Here is an 18,421-nt window from a genome sequence, read left to right on the forward strand (position 1 = left end):
CGCCCCGTTTGTTGTAAAAGGAACAACAACAAACAAGCAAAAAGTTATCGGCTGGTCATTTATTTTCATTTTCCCAGCAGCTCTTGGACGTGGAGTTGGACAGACCGACACCACGATGGAACAAAGCCGTGGAGAACTTGAGGCACGACCCTTTCCTTGGCCTTAGGGACAAGAGACGAGACAAAGTTCTTTGTGTCACAGAAGTATCGGGGTCTCTCTGCATCACTCGGCCTTTCCCAGGGGACCAGGCGCAGGGAGGAATTGCGGCTGGGGTGGGATTTGCTCCCCGCTCCAGGCAGGGCCGGCCACCCGCTGCCTCCCTTTGGGTGCCCTTTGGCTGCGGGGCTGGGACCCCCGCGAGGTCCCCGCGGTCCGTGCGGGCAGAGCCGGCTGAGGGAGGCGCCGAGGGCTGCGCGGGGCCGCGGTAGAGCCCGGGGCTCGCACCCCCGGCCGCGCCCGTGCCCGGACCCCCGAGCGGAGAGAGGGCTGGGCGGTCCCGGCGGGGCCGAGGGCGGCCGGGGCCGACCCCGGGCGGAGGAAGGGCGGGGTGAGAATGGCGTGTGGCACTGGAAACGCGGCCAAGCGCCGCTGCCGGGGCTCCGCGTGCCGCTGCGGGGCGGGGGGAGCCCCGCAGGGCCGGCCCGCAGAGCTGCCGCCGCCGCTCGCCATGAGCCGCTCCCGGAGCAGCGCCTCCCTACGTAGGTAAATGCCCGGGGTGGGGAGGGGGCAGCCGGCGCTGCCTGGGCGCATCTTCCCCTCGCTGCATCCCGCATTCCTCCCCTGCATCCCGCATCCCTCCCCCAAGCGGGGCCGGCCGGCGGCGCGGAGCCACCCGCGCCCGGGAGGGGCTGGGCCGGGGGTTGCCGGCGCGGAGCGAACGTGGGGAGAGCGCAGCCCCGAGCCGGGAGGGTTCGTGGGGCTGATTTTTTTTGGGAGGGGGTGAGGGTGGGCGCGGTGATTTGAGGGCTGGGGGTTTTTTATATTTAATTTAATTTAATTTAATTTAATTTAATTTAATTTAATTTAATTTAATTTTTATTTCTGATTTTTATTTTATTTTTATTTCCGATATTTATTTTATTTTATTTTTATTTCCGATTTTTATTTGGCAGCGCTCGGCAGCGGGGATGATTTTGGGGAAGGTCGGCGGAGAGGATGCGATGAGGCTCCCCCGGAGGGGGTGATTTTTTTGCAGCCTGCCTCCTCCTCCCCCAGCCTCTCCCCCCCACCCCGGGTTTGGCTCCCTCGCTTTCCAGTTGCTGCATGAGGGCTGTGCTTGTACCGGCGTGTGCCCGCTCCCGGAGCCGCGCACCCGCCGCCACCGCGGCCGGGGGGAGCCCGGGGCCAGCGGCGGGGGTGGAATTATTATTATCATCATTATTTTTATTTTTACATTTTTCTATTTTTAATTTTTTTTTTTTAATTTTTTTTTTTACCTGTCACATTCGTCCTAGAAAAATAAAAAAATAAAGCGGGCAGGGCGCGGGAGCCCGCGGCAGCCCCGGCACGGGGGAGTGCGTGTGTGTGCGCGGGGGGCGCCCCGCCGCCCCGCCGCCCCCCGCCGCACCGCAGCGTGCGGGCAGCGAGCGCGATGCGCCCCGCGCTCGGCTCTGCGGAATAGTGCGGCCGCCGCTCGCCCTCCGCGGGCTAGGGGCGCACGGACCCGACCGCTGGCCATTCCCTCTTGATGTCCATGAGTGCAAACACCATGATTTTCATGATCCTGGGCGCCTCTATCGTTATGGTAAGAGATTTTTGCTTATCTCCCTCCCCTTCATGGTCCCCCCGCCCCCCCCCCCCCCCCCCCGCTCCTTTCTACCTTCCCCCCGCACTGTCCCTCAGCCTGTGCACCTCTGTGTATGTGTGTGCATGTGTGTGTGCCCCACCGAACACTAGAGATTCTTTTCTTGATGACTGCTTCAGTCTTTGGCAATCAAACAGGAGTCAATGTTTTATTCCATCATCCAGAGTTGACCAGATGCCTTGGTTATGGGCTCTTACAGGCAATAGCTTGCTTGATGGACATGAATGCGTTGTTGGACAGATTTCACAATTACATCCTACCGCATCTGAGAGGGGAGGACCGAGTTTGTCACTGCAACTGTGGAAGGTGAGTTACCCGCAGAGCATCTCCCCTGCCCCCCAGCCCCTTCCCACCTTGTCTCCCTGGGGAGGAGGTGACCAGGGAGCTGCTGCCTGGGAGCTGGGCTACCATTTTTGCATTCTGGCTGTGTCTCACCTTCCTCAGTAGCTCCTGCATGAGCAGGGTGAGGGTGGAGGGTGGGGGTTGTTTTTTTTCTTCTGGAAGAAGAGTTTTCCGTGGGCTTGGAAGTGCATTTTCCTTTGTGTGCACATTTGTGTAAAGGCATTCAGGTGCCCTGGGAAAGTGAGTAACTTTGATTGATTCAAATGTTTGTCATTTTGCCTTTTGTTGTCAGTTGGGCCATGGTGTTTCCCAGCCTGTTTGTGGTCTGGGCGTTGCAGTTTGTGGTTGTGTGGCTCATAAATGGAATGGGGTTTGGAGAAATGAGAGGATCCCTGTCCAGGCCAGAATGTGGCCGCCTAGGACAGAGTCACTTTGAGGCTTTGCAATCTTAGATCAGATTTTAATTCTCTGTGGCTTTTCCTCCTGGGAGCTGTGCTGCTGCTGGACACAGCACACTGAGGAGGCTGGGCTGTGCTTTTGGGTGAGCCAGGAGTGTCAGGGTGGATGCTGTGCCAGGAGCAGTGCCTTTACTGTGCACAAGTTTATGACTGGACAAATCCCTCCCTCCCTCCATGGCTCTTGGGAATGCTTAATTCTCCCAAACAACATCGCTCTTGTGTGTTGTCACTGAAGTGCTCAGCTTGAAACTGGGATCTGGCTGCTCTGGAATCTGTCCAGGCCCAGAGCTGAGCTCTGGGGAGGTGAATTTCACCCTTCTCTGTGGGACTGCTGCTGGTGATCCTCATCCTGCGCTCCTGGAGGCCTGGCTCCCCTCCTGTGCCTGGTTACTCACTGCCTGAGGGAGAGTTTCTTGCCTGTGGGGGAGAAAAGCAGTGTGAGGCTGTGCCAGCTAAAGGACATGGTGGGAGAGCCCTCTCTTGCCACATCCAGCCTTTAGGTTTGAGCTTTACTCCTCTTGGAGCTGCCTCTGGAGCCAGTTGCACCCTGTCTCCCAGGCATCACAGCCTTCTGGCGTCTCTGTAGTGGGAACTGGGCTGGAGCTGGCATGTGCTTGGCTTGATGAAGAGAAAATGCTTTGCCCTTCCACACTGCCTCACGTTCCAGAGGTGATCGGGGCCTTCCTCCCCATGGCTCCTCCTCAGCCTCCTGGGACAGAACAGCAGAGAAGCACTTCCAGGGCCAAGAGCAGCCAGGCCTGGGGGATATGGCATGGGGGATATGGCGTCTCCTTCTTAAGGTCAGTTTGAAAGATTATGGGCAAAAAACATCCACAGTGTCTTCGACTTGGTTTTTTCAAGGATTTGCTTTTTCTTAGCCTTTTTTTATTTTCCTTTGAGCCCCCTTGACGTTTTTCGCAAGTTTAAGAGTTTCCCTTTGCTTCTTCCACAAGTTTTTCTTTTTACTGGTCACAGCTTGGTTCAGTGGTGGTGAAAATAGGCTGCTGGTAATGGACTGCTGGTTACGTTTGGAGTGGCTGAGGAGTGTCAGATGAGTGAGGTGAGCCAGTGAGGTGGCTTGGCTGAGTGTCCCCTCTGCACAAGGCTGAGGAGGTGGCAGGGGCACCCGTATCTGCTGTCCCTCTGTGCCTGCAGAGATGCTGCTGAGGCAGATAGATTTGCTGTGGCATTCTCCACAAACACCACTGGGTCATTTCTTCAAAAGTGCACAAAAACAAGCTTCCAAACTGCCGAGCACGGATGTGAGAGGAGGCAAAAAGCAAAGTTTATCCCTTGCCTCAGGTACATGGGAGCAACGGCTCTTGCCAACAGAACCGGCTCATGAGTGTTGGCTCCATGCTGCTCCTGCCCTGACGAGGAGATTTCACAAAGCCTCCCTGTGCTGTAGGACCTCGTCTTGACGTTTGCCCTGACCTGCTGCCCCAATGTCAGTGTTGGGAGCCCTCTGATTTCCAGGCTGGACGTGCCTTGTCCTCTCTGTCAGCTGTGCAAGAGCTCTGAGCTTGGCCCTGGGGTGGGAACCGTCCACAGCTCCCCCAGGCAGGGCTGTGTCCTGGAGCCTCTTGTCAGCACTGCTACCAGGGCTTGATGAAGAACTTAATTTGCCAATAACCAGAAGGAGTCCTCAGAGGAGGGAGCTGGCTGCAGTTCAGTGTGTTGCAGCAAGGAATGGGGAAAATCAGTAAATGTTGCAGAAATGAAAGGGAAGGAGGAATTGGAATAAATGAAGTTTGATGTGCTGCAATGATCTCCCTCCTGCCCTAGCCTGGGTCACAGTGTCAGTCATACCAAATAATTAATTCAGAAATGTTTTCCTTCCTTTCCTCTCCTCTCCTGGTTGTCTCCTTGCTCAGGGCATCAGAGTGGACCCCTTGCCTGGGAACTGTCCAAGCACCCAGGCTGGATGTGAGTGTTGGGCACAGCAGGATGTGCTCTCCAGGAGGAACTGGAGTCTGCGCTGAGCTTGTGTCCCTGTGAGGGGCTGGGAGCTGTTCCAGAGGGGGTGGCTGTGGGCAGGGAGAGCTGGCTCTGTGTCTCAGGTGTGCCAGGGGATGCTCTGAGCCCTACCAGGTGGTCCTTGGTGCATCCTCAGCCTGGATCCCCACTCCCCTGGCAGTGGGATGGAGCCTGACTGTTTCCATCTCCAGTTTGGGAGTCACTTGTTCCTGCCCCGACTTTCAGCTCCATCTGGGACCAGGTGTTGGTCCCTGGGGAGGCTGGCAGGCAGAAGCACAAGCTGTGCCTTGGAGTGCCCCAGGCTCTGCCCACTTCTGGGGGCTCTGGGACCGCTGGAGTCACCCAGGGGCATGGCCAGCAGGGCTGGCTACTCCAGCTGCCACCTCAAAGAGCTCCTCAAGTTCACGGAGGCCGTGCCTGGGCTCTGTCCGGGCGGGCAGGGCTGTGCCTTTCCCTAGATTCTGCCTGTTCTCCCCTCTGTGGGACTCTGGCCCAGCAGGAAGGTCCCAGAACAAGTGCCAGAAATGCTGTACATTGCTTTTGCCATATTTTTAAGCATTCAGCGTGTTTGCAGTGGCTGGGAAGGATCAGGACACTACTGAGGAAGGAAACCAACCCCATCTCCAGTTGCTGCTGGAGGCTGATCCCAAACTTCCCCCTTCCCTGTGGCATCAGGGTCATTGGGGCTGAAGCTGTTTGTTGCCATTTCATGCCAGGGGCAAGGGAGTGATGTCTTGAGATGAGAAGGCCTGGGAGGTGCTTTTTAAGTCCCTGGTGTAAGGTGGGAATTGTGACATGGAGAGTGAAGAGGGCTGTGCAGTCAGAGTGGCTGCAGGGCCTGGAGCCCTGGGCTGTGGGGAGCTGGGACTGCCTGCAGCTGCTTAGGCTGCCCTGGTCTATATTTGCAGATTTTTAGGTGGCACTGAGCTGCTGTTTACAGGCTGGGTGAGTCTGGGCTGGACAGTGCCTTTGCCCTGGAGTATCCCTGCTCTGGTGGCCAAGCTGGACGTTCCTCTGGGCTCTGAGGAGTGGCAAATGTCCTCCCCTGTGCAGGTGAGGTGTCACCATCAGGCTGGGCTGGGGCTTTCCCACTTCAGAGCACCAGAGCCAAGAAGGACAGAGCTGCCAGAACCCCCCACGCCATGGTAGAACATCCACAGCTGGGAAAACTCCACTGCCTCTGCTTAGGAAGGGAAGCTGGGCTAGGCCTGGAGTGAGAAATTGAGCACAGAGACAGGGGTGGCACCTGAGCCTGCACAGATGGGATGGGTGTGACAGGGACTGTTCCTGCCATCACATCTGCCTCCTGGAAGGGGTGACAGTCACGCTTTCTGGCTCTTGTTGATGCAGGAGTGTGGCTGCTGGAGCAGATCCCTGGAGGAGCCTGGCACTCTCCATCCTTGGTGTGTGGAGGCATCCGTGCTGGCTCAGGCAGCCTGGCCCTCCCTCCCTCGGCTGTGGCTGTCCCCAGAGAGGGCAGGGCTGGGGCAGGACTGCAGAGCTGCAGTGCTGCCCTCATCCAAATTTCTCCATCCCAGCCAGCAAAGGGTCCTCGGTGGAAGCAGAGAGCTGGCAGCAGATCAGGAGCTGGGTGATGTCATGCAAAGGAAAAACACCAAAGGGCATCTGTGGAGGAGGCAGGGTGAGCTGGAGGGAACAGATGACACCTGGACGGAGCAAGGAGCCGCTAAAACAGCCTGGGGGACTCAGAAGTTGCTGGGCTGGAGAGAACAGGACCCTCCCGAGTGTGTGTCCTCCCTGCCACTGACCTTCTGGGTGACCTTGGCTGAGTCTTTCTTTCCCAGGGATCGTCTCCCCCGCGGGCAGGGCTGGGAAGGGACGGGAGCAGGTCAGCCTCACCTGGGTGTCAGCACCCTGCAGCAGGGCTGGGCCCTGGCCAGCCTCGGGTTAGCTCTTCCTGCCCCAGGCATGCTCCAGCCCTGTTCTCCCCAGGCTCTGATCCAGGCGGGAAGGGCTGTGCTGGAGCTGTCCTGAGAGGAGACCCTGACGTGCACCAGGCACAGGGATGTGTGAGGAGGCTGCTGGCCAGGGCCCTGCCCTGGTGCTGAGATCACTGGGGAGGGTGGCACTGCTGGCAGGAGGGACATGAGGGACATTTCTCCTCTGTTTTCTCCTTTCCCAGACACTCTGAGAACCTCTCTGTGCCCAGACCCTCCGTGGATGTGCTGGGAGTGTTCTTTGCCTGGTGCTAGGGACCACCAGCCCTTCCCTAGGCTCCTGCAGCTGTGCCAGTGCCATGTTTCCACCAGGACCAGGGAGATGTTTTCGGTGGTGCCACCACCTTGCTGAGCCGCCTGGCCTTGTTGGGAACAGCCCTGCGAGGCTCGGGGCTGCTTGGGACGCTGAGGAACAGCTGCAAGCTCAGAGGCAGGGATGCAAGACAGGGATCCAGCACTGGGTAGATCCTGCCTGGAGGCTGGATAAGCCCGATTTCCCCAAATCCTGCTGCAGCTGGCGATGGGGAAGGGCTTGGTCCAGCCAGGATGTGGAAGCTGCAGCGGGAGCCCGGGAGATGTGACGTGGCTGCCACTGTCGCCTGCCCGAGAGGCAGCTGGGCTGAGCCGGAGCATCGGCGCGCCCCTGTCCCCGTCCCTGTCCCCATCGGAGCGGGGGCTGTGGAAGCGCAGAGGCAACGCCGGACTCTGTGTGTGCTTAAAAGAGTTCCGTGGCTTTTCCAGAGGCTCCCGAAGTGTGCTGTGGCTGCAGCAGCCGGCACTTTCACAAGGTCACCGCAAGGGACAATAGCGCTGGGGGCAGCTCGGCAGCCCCGAGAGCAGAGCAGGAGCTGCCCCACTTTGTCACAGGCTGGGGATGGGGACAGGGATGCTCCAGCTCGGGCAGGCACACAGACCGTGCTGCCTGGTTTGTCACCTGAGCCGAGTGACAGCAGATCCAGCCTCTCCCGCTGCTCCCGGGAGTTACTGGCCCTGGGTGTGCTGGAATTTCTGTCTCCTATTTTGCTCACGCTCCCTGAGGAAGCTCCAGCACAGCCAGGGTGGGCACAGCTCAGGAGGGAAGGTGGCATGGGGTTAACCTGGCACCAGCTGGAACTGCCCAGGAATTAGCCCTCAGGAATTATCTCAGTAATTACTTGTTTGCATCCTTTTCCTGTAAATAAACACTGGCAGAATGTGGGTGAGTTTGGCTGTTTAGGGCCACATGTGGCACCTCTCTCACAGGGCTGTGGTCCCCAGAGACCTCATACCCAGACCTGACTGGGGGCTGAGGTGATGCCAGGCTGAAGAGATTTCTGTCTCCAAAGGGGGTTTTTGTCTCTGAAGGAGGATTTTGCCTCTTTCAAAAGGGCTTTGGTTGGTGAAATGAGCCTTGGCTGGAGGATTTATGGCAGAGTTGTGTTCTGAGGAGCCAGGACCTGGTGTCCAGCCCTGCCTGCCCTCCCTGGCAGTGTCCTGGAAGAGCTGCTGGGGGTTTCCTGCACCTATCCCTGCTCAGCTCAGAGCTGACACTTTCCCTTGCTGGATCTGGTTCCCAGAGCCAGCCAGAGCACATTCCAGTTTCCAGTCCCCTAGGTATGAGGTGGGGACCCTGGTCCTGTCTGCACTCTTAATAATGCTGTGCTGATGAGGCAGGGTCTGATTCCCTCCCGGAACATCCCCAAGGGCTTCAGCAGTAGCAGAAAACTTGTGGGGGTCTGTCCCTGCTCTCTTCCCCATCTCTGTGGCATCACTCAGTCCTCTTAAGGCAAGTAAAGGATAAAATTCCCTGCAGCCCAGCTCTCCCAACTGTTGAATGAGCAGGAAAATTTTGTCTTCTTTGGGCTTTGCTAAACTCCTTCCAGAAAACTACACAAAGTAGAAATGCCGCTCATCTGTATGGGATTATTCTGGTGACTTAGGGTTCCCAAAAGCTAGAAGGCTACAGGTCTCAGGTGGTTTCCTGGGGAGCTTTAGTGACAGGAGGCTTTTCTTTTAAGGAAGTTTGCACCTGGGATCTAAACTTCGGTTTCTGATCCTTGGGTAATGGGGTTTCTTAATCCAGGCAGGGCAGAGGTTTTGAATTTGGCTTTCCAACAATCCCTGAGCATTGTGGGGTTGGCAGAGGGAGGGAGGAACTCCACGACCTTCCTTTCCAGGTGAAAACCACCCCAGAGCTCTGTGCTCATCCCTAGCAACCTGTCCTGGATGTGCGTGGGAAGTTTGAGTTATCTGAGCCTCAGGGGTGGCTGTGTTAGTGCTGGGGGGGTTCAGGTGACACAGCACAGGTGCCACAGGGCTTGTGACACAGCCCTGCAGATGACACACAACCAGGCCCTGCCAAGGAACCTCCAAGGAGTCCAGAGTTTGTGGATTCAGCTTTTAGGCTGTGCCTGTGCTGCAGAAAGCAAAAGGGAGGGAGTTTGGGACCTGCCAGGTGTCCTTCTGTCATAGGACAATGGCAGATGTGCGTGTGCAGGGATTTGGGAAATCATTGAACATGGGAAGTGCTTGGCTGTGTTCACGGGAACCCTCCCATTCCTTTTGGGGAGCCCTCCCTCAAGCAGCCCCTGGATTTCCCAGGGCCAAAAGAGGGAAGATCCCAGTTCCAAACCAGCCAGCGCCAGGAGCAGGGCTGCCCTGAGCCCGGGGGATCGCTGTTGCCATCAAAGCTGGCATTTCCCGTCTCTTGCCAGCCTGGCAGCTTTCCCTGGCTGGGAATGGGGACTGGAGGGGCTGGTGGCCACCGCCAGCCTGTGCCAGCGCCGTGCCCGGCTCAGCCGGTGCAGGTGGCCCCCATTAAGGCATCGCTGAGATTAGGGCTGTTTTCAGAAGGTTCCTTTGAGTGCAGGTTTGTTTGTGTAAATATTTGGACGTTTCTCAGGCGTGATTATCGAGCAACCTGCACCTCATGAATATTCAGAGGCCTCAGCCATTGCCTCCCTCTCCTCTGCGGGTGGGAGAGGGGCCGTGCCTGGCGCAGGGACAGGGACGGGATGCTGGGGACCCTGGGCAGCACTGGGACAGCCCCTGCTCCCTGAACTGGGGGCACTGGTAATGCCAGGACTGTGCTGGACATCACCTGGCTGGGTGTGTGGCCACCCCTGGGTGAGGCTGGGCAGCCTCGGGGCTCCCGGCTGAGAAGGTGAAAGGCTGTTCAGAGCAGCTTTGCATCCTGCATCCCCCATCCTCCAGGATCCTCCCACCCTTGCAACTCCCGGGGACCTGTCACTGCTCATCCCCTCCCATTCAGCCCCCACAGCCTTGCCTAGCTTGTGTTTTTTTGTTGTTTTTTTTTTCTACTCTAAAACTCCCTCACTCCATCCCTGACATTTCCCTGCTTTTCCCCAGGTGAACTTGGGGGGTGTTTTTTTGGGTGTTTTTCAGCTTCATCCCAGGCTTGGTCTACATCATCTCATGGCACAAACAAACCCAATCACCCTCCTGGCATAGGGCAGCCTCTCCAAACCTTGGGAGCCTTGGGAAGCTTTGGAGCTGCTGCTTTCCCCCGGAGATGTTCAGGGCTCTGGGGGAGCTTTGCCAGCTGCTCCTGTGCTAGGAGGGATTCTTGCTGTGTGCTCCAGGCAGGAATTGCTGTCTGCTCTTGGAGGGACCCCCACAGATTTCCCTGGTCAAGGAGAAGCTGAGGTTGTTTTGGAGCTCATGGGACTTTTCCAGGACTGAGAGGCTGCAGGATGAATTCGTCCCTGTGCCTCCTTGTGGCTGTAAACTTGCAAATTCTTTAAACTCCGATGTGTGAGAGAAACTGATGCCTTTTGGAGCTACCTAAAAACAGAGGCCAGACACAATTAAGAGAATAAAAAGCAGTTCTGTTTATTGAAGGGCCTTCAGGTGCATTTAGGGCAGGCAAAACCCACCCAAAATGGACCATGGCTCATGGGTTTTTATCCTTTTATAAATTTGATCCATTTGCAGATTGGGGGTTAATCCTCCAATTCCAGCTTCAGGAAATGAAGGAATTTACCCCAAGTTTGCTGTCCCCAACTCACTTTTGTTTCCATCTCTCAGGCCTGGGGCAGTGAGGTGTCCTTGATTCCCAGGCCTGAAGAGGAATTGCTGTGTCTGCCCAAAATGGGAAGGCAGCAGCTCCCACTGTGTGTGGAGTGTAGAGTTCTGCACTGAAGAGCTGCAGGGTTACAAATCCATGGAAAATAGAAAAGCTAAAATGCTAAGGCATCAACAGAAGCCTCGTTTCACTGATGGAGAGGGGACATGGAGCAGCAAATCCTCCAGGGACACCCATGGGCTGCAGGGAAGGGACAGGATAGCTCCCCCTCCTCCAGGGGATGATGGTGGTGGCACTTTCAGGGCCACACAGCTGCTCTGGTGGCCTCTGCCTCCAGCATGTGCCCTCTGCATCCCACGGGTGGCCTCCTGCTGTCCTTGATTTCCTCTTCTGTGTTGTAGATGATGAGCTGGGGCAGAGGGAGCCTGTGGCGGGATTGTGACATCAGTTCCAGGCCTGGGGTCAGGGTTGTTTGTGCTTTCTTCCCTCCCTCTCTGCTGACAGCAGCACAAAAAGCCAGGACAGTCCTTCTGCTCCTGGGGATGGTGGGAGGAACTGGGAGGAAAGGCAAAAGAAAAATCTCCAGTGAGTTTTTTCCCCCTTTTCTGTCCCCTACACCAGGCATCACATCCATTATGTCATCCCTTATGACGGGGACCAGTCAGTGGTGGACTCCTCGGAGAATTACTTTGTGACTGACAATGTAACCAAGCAGGAGATTGATCTGATGCTGGGACTTTTGCTGGGCTTTTGTATAAGCTGGTTCCTGGTGTGGATGGACGGGGTTCTCCACTATGCCGTGCGCGCCTGGAGGACCAGCCGACGGTATGGTAAGTGCTCCTCCTCCTCTCCCTCCTCTCCCTCTTCTTCCCTCTGTCCCTGCTCTCTCCTTGGAAGCTGGGGGTGCTGGAAGAGGTCAAGCTGCTGCTTTATTCCATGTGGATCTGGCACAAATCTGGCCAGGGATATCCCAGACCTCTTTGTCCCTCATTATCTGTGATGCTTGTGGGGTGCTCGCAGCTCAGGATGTTCCATGATTCTGTGACCAGAATGATGGGGGAATTCTGTGGGCAGAATACCTTCAGGCTCAGGCTGCACCAAAATTCCCCAGAAAAATGGATTTCTTTCTTTTCCTAGCTGCTGGGATAGCAGCCTGGTATTGTTTGTATTCTCACCTGTGACATTGTGGTGACAGACATCTGTATGGTGTCAGCTGACGTTTTCCATTCCTCATCCCTGACCAGATGTGGAGATGTTTTTGCTCAGTTGTGCCATCAGCCCTACAGAGAAAAGGGTTGGGCAGAATTGTCAGGCTTTGGAGCTTTTAAAATCCTGAATTAACACCCTGAGAAGGACCAGCAGATGCTCCTTCAGAGGCTCCCTCTGCCCCATTTTCCTCCCTCAGCACAGACATCCCATGGGTTTTCGTATTTTGAGGAGGAAAAAAAAAATGTCAGGAAAATGTATTCAATCAGAGAATGACTTGAAATTCCCTCAAAATATACCTACAAATCTCCATCTCTCCAACTCTTGACTGATGCTGCTGTTAAATCACAACTCAGAGGGAAAGGAGAAGCATGCAGGAGAAAGATTTATCTGCAGACCTATAAAAAATTCTAATTAGGGAAGTGGACTCTCTCTTTCTAAAAACTCAGATAAAAAATGGTATTAATTTCCTATTAGTCTTCCCAAATCCCCAGAAGCCTCTGTGAGTAGTTTCTGAGTCAGGATTCTCCTAGGGCTATGCTGCTGCTGTTTCCCAAGCAGGGGCTGATTTTCCTGTGAGATCTCAGGTTCTGAGAACCAATTTTGGGGCTGTGACTCCTGATTTTCATCAGAGATCAGAGGAGGGCTGGTAGGAGCTCTCCTTGTGCTAAGATGTTCTTCAGAGCTGGGATCACCTACCCCTTTATGAATGGAGGCTTTTATTTTTAGTAATTAGTTTAGTATTTCATATACTTTTGTTTCATTTTTTCCCCCTCCCTGTGTACACCTATTTTAAGGCTTTATAAAAGGCTTGGCCAACGATGCAATGAACCTAAATATTTCCTATTTATTCAAAAGCAATGGTGCAAATGAGTAATTTTAAAGACACTAAGCAGAAATTAATTTGGTTTTTTGTTGAACAAAGCTAGTTTCCCTCTGCAGGGAGAAGTGGTGCCTGTGACTGTGAGACTGGGGCAGGGGAAACACAAATTCTATGCTGGTACAGAGCAAGGAGTGCACGAGCACCACTCAGCAGTGACTCAATGTCACACTGGGGCCTGATCAGCTCCAGCTGTGGCCTGTTACAATAACCTGCAGCTCCTTCCTGATGAAAGAGGCTTCTCAAAATAGAAAATATTCCACAGGAGCTCAGTCTGTGCTGTGTAGTAGCTGCAGGGCTGAGCAGGACAGTCACCACCATCTCACAGTCATGGACTCATTTGAGATGGAAAAGACCTCAAAGATCATTGAGTTCAACCAATTCCCAGCACAGCAGCTCATCCTTGTGCCATCTGTCCTTCTCTGGGACTCTCCAGTTGTCCTTTGAGGCACTGGGCTCTATTTCGGGGTGGAATCATGAAAAATTTTCATGGGAATGGGTGGCAGCTGAAATGTTGCTGCAGGGAGAGGTTCCTGGGCTGAGGGGTGAACTAATGGGTAAAAAATGGGTTAAAAAGTTGTTGGGGCAGAGGGTGACACTGGGGATGGTGGCAGGAATTGGGAGGAGAAGTCTTAAAGCTGCCCTGGCCATCCTGGCAGGGTGGACAATGTGCTCTGCTCAGCCCTGAAGGGATCTCAGAGGTGGCTCTGCCTTCAGCAAGGCAGGAGTAGCCTTGGGACAGCACAGCCTACACCTCTCCCTGCAATCCCTCACCTTTCCTCTCCTCCCTACCTTCCAGACAACTCCTGGTCTTGGATTCCGAAATTTTGTAACTTGAAGGAGTTGAGGAAACGTCACCACCGGCAGTACGAGGAGGCCACCGGGAACATGGTGCACATCAAACAGAAGCTGTACCACAACGGGCACCCCAGCCCCCGGCACCTCTGAGGGACCCCCACCCTCCAGGGACTGCAGCCAGCTTTTAAAACACACAGGACTCTGCTCTTCCTCCTCGGGAACAGCCTCTTGTTTGTTCCCAAGCCAGCTGAGGACATGGATTTTAGGGATCCATCCCGGGTACCCATGGGTGGACACGCCACGATGCACAACTAAGCCAGTCCTGGATGCTCTGCAGCCAAGACTTTGCACTGTGTTCCACATTTTATTGTCAGACTCGTGTATATATGTAAAAAAAAAAAAAAGCAAAAGCAGACAAACAAAAAAAACAAACCAAAAAAAAAAAAAAAGAGAGAGAGAGAGAGAGAGAGAGAGAGAGAGAGAGAGAGAAAGAAAAGAGATTTGCATTATACTTTCAATCCCCCCCACCTTTTCCTGGCATTCACGGCTGTCCTGCACATCCTGCTGGGATTGCTGGCCAAGGGGATGGAGGTGGGACAACACAAAGAAGATGCAGAATGTCTTCTCCAAGAGCTCCAGCCCCATTTTTTGGTCCTTTGGCTCGGGTTTGCCCTGCTCTGCCCCTCCCGTGGCTTGACTGGTCACAGGTTTGGATGGGGACTGGGGAAGCACAGTGTCCCCTTTTGTTTTGCTTTGGTTCATGTTCTGGGTAGCTGCTGTGGGGGAAGGAGGTGCTGGGAATGTGTCAGGGGTTTGTTGTTTGCATTGCTGTCCACTGAAACCTGCCTTAAGCAATCCAACCTCAGAGCCAGGGGAGTGGGACTAGAAGGGCTCAGCCTGGGCTGATGCTGCTGCTTTGGTGGTGGCAGGGCTGCTGTCTTTCACTGGAGGAGGGTGGAATGTGCTAGATCCAACTCATAAACACCCTTCTTGCCTGGAAGGAAAGGAGCTGCTCTGCCCCTCTTCTTGCAGGGTGAGCCTGGTTAAAATACTCCCAAACCACAGAGTGCAGAGAGGGGGCCCTGGGCAGCCTCACTCCTGCTGCACATCAAACTCCCCTTGTTTGTGGGGCTTGGCATGAGAGACACAGAGAGACTGAAGCCAAACTCCTCTCCAAACATCCCAAATGTCCCCAAGGTTGAGTCCAAGTGTGAGGATGCTCCACTATGTTTTTGCATGTGCTTCTCCTGGTATGGGTTTCAAGGTCTGGATGGGATCAAGGCTCTGACAGCAGTGTCCCCATCCAGAGACCTCCTTTTCTCCCAGGCAGAGGGGCCTGGAGGAGCTGCAAAGCCCAGGAGTGCTGGAGCTGCTCCTTGGCCTGGTCCTGCTCTGCTGGTGAGCCCAGGCCATGGGATGTGCTGGGCAGGCAGAGAGAGGATTTCTTAGGAGGGGTAAAGGAGGGAAATTCCATCCCTAGGAATCTGACAGCCCTGAATCCTTATCGTTTCCCCCTCATTTATTATTTTGTATCGAGTGGGTTTATGCAGAAATGGGGAAAACACCCAGAACTAAAGGATGCTAAGCATCCCCAGAAAATCTCCTTTCTTCCATGGATTCCTTGACACTCTCAGTGGCCTCCTGCTCTTTGATGGTGGGGAAAAGGACACTGAAAAGAGACTCCTGCTCTTCCCTCCCTGCTCCAGTTTCTGTGTCTTGGGGTTGTTTTTTATTTCCTATGCCCAGTTCAGTTAATTACAAGTCCAAACCTGCCCTAACATTCATGTTTCTCTGCCATTCCCACCTTTGCTATTCCCTAGTGCCTGTTGTCTTGGAGCCCCAGGTTCTTTCTGGACCTAAATAATTGCCTGGTCCACATTTGTGTCTGTTTATCTGTCATTCCTGGCTGTGATGTCTAAAATTCCTTAGGATCTAAGGAATGACTTTTCCTTGAGCACCTCCTTTCCACAGCCTCCTGGCAGGGAAGAGCAGGGCTTGTGTTATCAACAAGTCCTCAGGTGGGACAGCATTTTGTAGGGGAGAAAATGCCATTGTGATAAGGACAAATATTGAGTCTCTGGAACTGGTTGGGGGGTGGGGGGGAAAACACTTTAAAAACAATTTTCCCACTGAGCTAAACTCAGACTGAATGTAAAGCCTGTCTCTGCCCTATTCTAGCAGCTGGTCTTGATTGAAATACCATTAAAAATGAAACAACTGGAAAGGGTGAAGTGATGCTTCACACCCATTAAGTTTGATCTGGCTGATCCACAGCAAAATGCTGTAAGAATTTGAGGCTCTGGAAGAGGGAGAAAAATATTCTACATTGTAAGTGTTCCTGTTGCATAAAAACAGACTTTTAAAAAATCTGCTGGGTCTGCAGCTCTCACCTTTTGAACCTCTCTCTTGGTAAAACTTAGGCAAAAAAAAATCCCCTGACAAAACAAAACCAAGAAATACTCTCAGTGCAGTTAAATTTACTGGGAGAAATTCAGTTTAATCCAGGGAAACCAGACAGGTTTGGTGGAGCAGCTTTGTCCCAGCACACACAAAACCAATGGGATTAATCCTGGGGAAATGATTCTCATCCTTAGTAAATGAGGACCAAAATTCCTTCCTGTGCAGGGAGGGAATCCTGACCCAGCAGATCTGGGATGGTGTCAAACTCCTGAGCATAAACATCCAAAATAACCCAAATACGCCAAAAAACCCAAATAGGAGAGTTTTTCCCAAGAGCCAGAGGTCTGCCATCTCCTCTTTGGGGAACAAGGTGCCCAGGCCCCCAGAAAAGCAAAAGGTGAAAGAGGCAGCTGGTTTAGGGTGTTACGGCTGTTTTGGGGGCATTAAAGCTTATTTTGGAATATTACAGCTGGTTTTGAGGTATTGTAGATGGTTTTAGGGTATTACAGCAGGTTTTGAGGTGTTGCAGCTATTTTGGGGTATTACAGCTGTTTTGTGGGGTGTTGCAGCTATTTTTTGGGGTATTGCAGCTGTTTTTGGGGTGTTACAGCCAGTTTTGGAGTGTTACAGCTATTTTGGGGGTGTTAGAGCCAGTTCTGGGGTGTTGCAGCTGTCAGCATCACCCAGCAGCTCCTTCTCCCCCATTGCCACCACCCTTGCTGTCCCTGTCCCATCTCCTGAGCTGCTCCTGCCCCAGGCTGAGCCCCCCCAGCCCTGTCCCTTGTCCCTGTGTCACAGTGGGGTCGCTGCTGTCACTGCCAGCTCGGGGGGTGGTGGCCGCACTCACCTGTTCCTCTGTGCTTGTGTTTGTTTCATTCCTCTCTGCTCGTGGGGGTGTTTTCTCCTCGTTGAATTGTCCCAGCTGTACTCGTGTTGATTTTGTTTGTTGTTCTCCTGCCTCTGATCCAGTCTCCACACACACACACACAAACACACAAAAAAATAACAAACCAACCAAAAAAAAATATCCAACCGCAGATTAACAACAACAACACCCGAACCTAGTGACAACCCTGGGTAAAGAGGGTCCATCTGGGAGCAAATTTGGCACAGCATGGTCAGGGCTGGGCAAGGAGGTGGTCAGAGCCTAGGGAAAGGAAAACAGGGATGTAAAGTGTGGGAAGTGCAGGACAGGGGAGTGGGAAGTGAGGGCCCTGTCTCAGCTCTCACCTGCCAGATGCTCTGGGGGAGGCTCCTGGCTCTGGTGGTGCTGGGGATTTTTGGGGCTATTTTTGGAGACACAGCTCAAAGTTCCATGTGCCGCTTCTCCAGAGCTGGGGTTGGTGCTGGGAATGTTCTCTTGTGGTTTTGGTGTGAGGAGCCTTGCTGGGAATATTCTCCTGTGTTTTTGGGATAAGGAGCCCTGGTGGGAATGTCTCCTGTTGTTTTGGGGTGAGAAGAGCCCTGGCCTGGCTGCCTGCATGAGGAATGGTTTGGAAGGAAAGGTGTGGAAAGACAGGTGGGGAAAAGCAGGGGATTGAGAAATCCATTGCATCACCTAGTAGGTCGTTCTTAAACTCAGATCCCATCCTCATTTCTGGCCCTGCTGAATAAACCCCTGGCCAATATAAACAAGAAACACTGAGAAGAGCTCTTCCTCTTTGAGGAGCAGTTTGGGAAGGTGTCTCCTGTGATTCCATCCATCCATCCATCCATCCATCCATCCATCCATCCATCCATCATCCATCGTGCCCTCCCTTAAGCCAGCCAGGGACACCTCAGCTGGCCCAGTGGGCAGCACCTCATGCATAAAAAAAGACCGGGAGAGAGCCTGGAATGGTGTCCTGGGCACTCACAGCACAGCACAGCAGGCTTACTTACTGCTGTTCTACCTCATTTTCTGGTTGCATTTTCAGCTGGGAGAAGAGAATCCTCTGAAAAGGGGTGTTGAAAACAGACATTGAGGTGATGAAGGCACTGGAGCCTCTCCTGTGAGGGACCTGGGAGAGCTGGGACTGTTCATCCACATAAAAATCTCTGTAGGGAGGATGCAAAGAGATGGAGACAGGATCTTTAAGTGGTGTCCAGAGATGGAGCAGAGGCACAAAATGAAACATGGGGGGTCCTGCTTGAACATCCTGCACGTGGTGGAAAGGGAGGGTGATGCTCACCTGGTGCAGGGGGAGGTTGGCAGGAGCTGAGGGGCACAGGGAGCTTGGTCCTGTATCAGATCTCACTTCCCAGCACTGCTGAACGTTCAGCCTAGCATTGATGAAGAGGTTGGGTCATCACAGAGGTGATGAAGCTGCTTCTGCATTCAGAGGGTCTCGGAAGGTAAAAACAGCACCTTGCAGAGCACCTCTGGATGTGAACAGAGCAGAAGTTCTTCCATTATGAGAGCATGTGGTACAAGCAGAGACATTTGGATGCATCATTTTCCAAGCTGGATGCACTGGTGGGACAGATCTGGGTTTCAGTGAACAGCAATGGGATGCCGAGCAGGGAACTGTCTATTGGGCAGGGACCCAGGACTGTTGCTTCCACCCCAGGCTGGAGTGGAGGTGATAAGTCCCC

General features: G+C 53.9%; 1 protein-coding gene and 1 long non-coding RNA gene across 4 annotated transcripts; one reads left to right on the plus strand and one right to left on the minus strand.

The window, feature by feature from the left end:
- Window positions 1-620: 620 nt before the first annotated feature.
- On the plus strand, window positions 621-13,902 carry TMEM240 (transmembrane protein 240). 3 transcript variants are annotated; one of them, XM_086860048.1, is made up of 4 exons: window positions 621-702; window positions 2,004-2,110; window positions 11,185-11,393; window positions 13,449-13,902. In XM_086860048.1, exons 2-4 carry the CDS (start codon window positions 2,019-2,021, stop codon window positions 13,595-13,597), a joined length of 450 nt encoding a protein of 149 aa, XP_086716174.1. In that variant the 5' UTR covers window positions 621-702; window positions 2,004-2,018; the 3' UTR covers window positions 13,598-13,902. The 3 variants fall into 3 exon arrangements, with proteins under 3 accessions (XP_086716174.1, XP_086716173.1, XP_023796275.1); XM_086860047.1 differs by lacking the exon at window positions 621-702 and adding an exon at window positions 1,605-1,744; XM_023940507.2 differs by lacking the exon at window positions 621-702 and having other exon boundaries at window positions 1,814-2,110.
- Window positions 10,346-18,109, minus strand: LOC147649560 (uncharacterized). Its single transcript, XR_015278631.1, has 5 exons — window positions 18,019-18,109; window positions 17,078-17,884; window positions 16,695-16,994; window positions 11,739-11,843; window positions 10,346-11,627 (listed from the first exon to the last, which is right to left on the minus strand). It is a non-coding gene; the product is annotated as an uncharacterized LOC147649560 (long non-coding RNA).
- Between the last annotated feature and the right edge of the window lie 312 nt (window positions 18,110-18,421).

This window comes from Cyanistes caeruleus, chromosome 22, assembly GCF_971803275.1.
Source record: "Cyanistes caeruleus chromosome 22, bCyaCae1.hap1.1, whole genome shotgun sequence".
Classification (NCBI taxonomy): domain Eukaryota; kingdom Metazoa; phylum Chordata; class Aves; order Passeriformes; family Paridae; genus Cyanistes; species Cyanistes caeruleus.